The 1,482-nt window shown below is 49.2% G+C and overlaps 1 protein-coding gene across 1 annotated transcript; it reads right to left on the bottom strand.

The window, feature by feature from the left end:
• Nucleotides 1-356: 356 nt before the first annotated feature.
• On the bottom strand, nt 357-1,140 carry LOC113405713 (acyl-coenzyme A amino acid N-acyltransferase 1-like; the record flags this gene model as incomplete). The annotated part of the gene is made up of 2 exons (XM_026646951.1): nt 357-870; nt 1,058-1,140. Coding segments are annotated over 2 exons (597 nt in total), but the record flags the coding sequence as incomplete, so codon positions are not given.
• Nucleotides 1,141-1,482: the final 342 nt, after the last annotated feature.

The raw sequence follows: 1,482 nt of genomic DNA, 5'->3' as shown, positions 1-1,482 counted from the left end.
CTGGAAAATTTTGCATAGAACTCTGCAGACAGAAGCCACCACCAGACTCCCATCCATGGGGCCTGATCCAATTCCCATAGATTTCAGTGAGAGCTGGATCAGGCCCCAGGCACGTGAATGATTCGATCTTGTAGAAGGCAGACTTGTTCGTGCATTTGTGTTTCCCACCTGCTATTGGCTGCAGGCCTACAAGAGAAGATGTCCACGTTGTAGTGGTTGGAAATGCACCCTCGTCCCCAAAGGGGTGTATTTCTCTTTCAGTTGATACCCAGAATTCACAGATCGTTCCAATATTTCTTGATCGGGTTCAGGAGGGCATGGGGCACAGAAACTTTTCGGTCCAGGCCTCCCTGTTTTCAGAGTTTGCTGCTTCCTTTTGGGCACAGGTGGTGCCAAAGGAATTTTTGGATCTCTCTCCAAGAATGTTCCTGTGCGGCGGCATGGGGTTGGGCTTCGCCTCCCCACATCAAGGGCAAGACGAAAAAGGGGTTCCATGAGCAGGGGCAGAACGGGGACCCCGGGGGCTCTATCAGGTGGCCGGCGCCTGGATAAGACAGCAGAGTGCAGTTCTTTCTCCCATGTCTCCTCATCCTCTCCATCACTTCCTCAGCATATGCTTTGCTGTTGTGGTTCTGGTCACTTTCTCCCACGACCAAGAGGAGCTGACCCTGGGCCTTTTCAACAGGGATGATGCTATCTTGATTTGCCTCTGCTCGAGTGTCCCCAATGACACTGAAGAAAGAGAGCAGCCCCAGGGGTGTGAGCCGCACACACTCAAATTTGGAAGGTATTGGACTGATGTGGAGATCACGGTAACGCAGCGCAGTCCCGTGGATGGCATTGGTCCCGTTAATGCAAACTGTGGCTTTAGGGGGGGAGGGATAGCTCAGTGGTTTGACCATTGGCCTGCTAAACCCAGGGTTGTGAGTTCAATCCTTGCGGGGGCCACTTAGGGATCTGGGGCAAAATCAGTACTTGGTCCTGCTAGTGGAGGCAGGGGACTGGACTTGATGACCTTTCAGGGTCCCTTCCAGTTCTATGAGATAGGTATATCTCCATCTGTGGTAGGAACGTTGCCATTGCCAGTGCAATCTCAGCACCTTTGCAGGTTGCAACCACACCAACTCCTGCCCCTCCCACCTGAAAACACACCATACAGAAATACATTAAACGTTAAATTAATGTCCAGCCTTTGTGTGTGTGTTCTGCCCTTTAATGATTCCTGTTCTCTGATCAAGTGGCACAACAGTGACAGTCTTATCTAAGCATATCTAGTGTGGCCATCACCAAGATATCTGGACCATCACTAGTAAGTCAAGATAACATAAGCATCCAACTGACATAAGTTTGAAAGATGGATATTCACCATTGCACCTTAAATTATGCAAGGCAAACACCAAGCCTGCAAATGCAGACTGTATTTGCACATGGCCACTTAGATGTATGTAAATATTCAGCTTTCTACATGCAATTAAATTAAAT

Source organism: Terrapene carolina, unplaced genomic scaffold (genome assembly GCF_002925995.2).
Source record: "Terrapene carolina triunguis isolate 2854851 unplaced genomic scaffold, T_m_triunguis-2.0 Scaffold49992, whole genome shotgun sequence".
Lineage (NCBI taxonomy): Eukaryota > Metazoa > Chordata > Testudines > Emydidae > Terrapene > Terrapene triunguis.
Note: the sequence above shows the minus strand (reverse complement) of the source record. Positions and strands in the feature narration are given on the sequence as shown.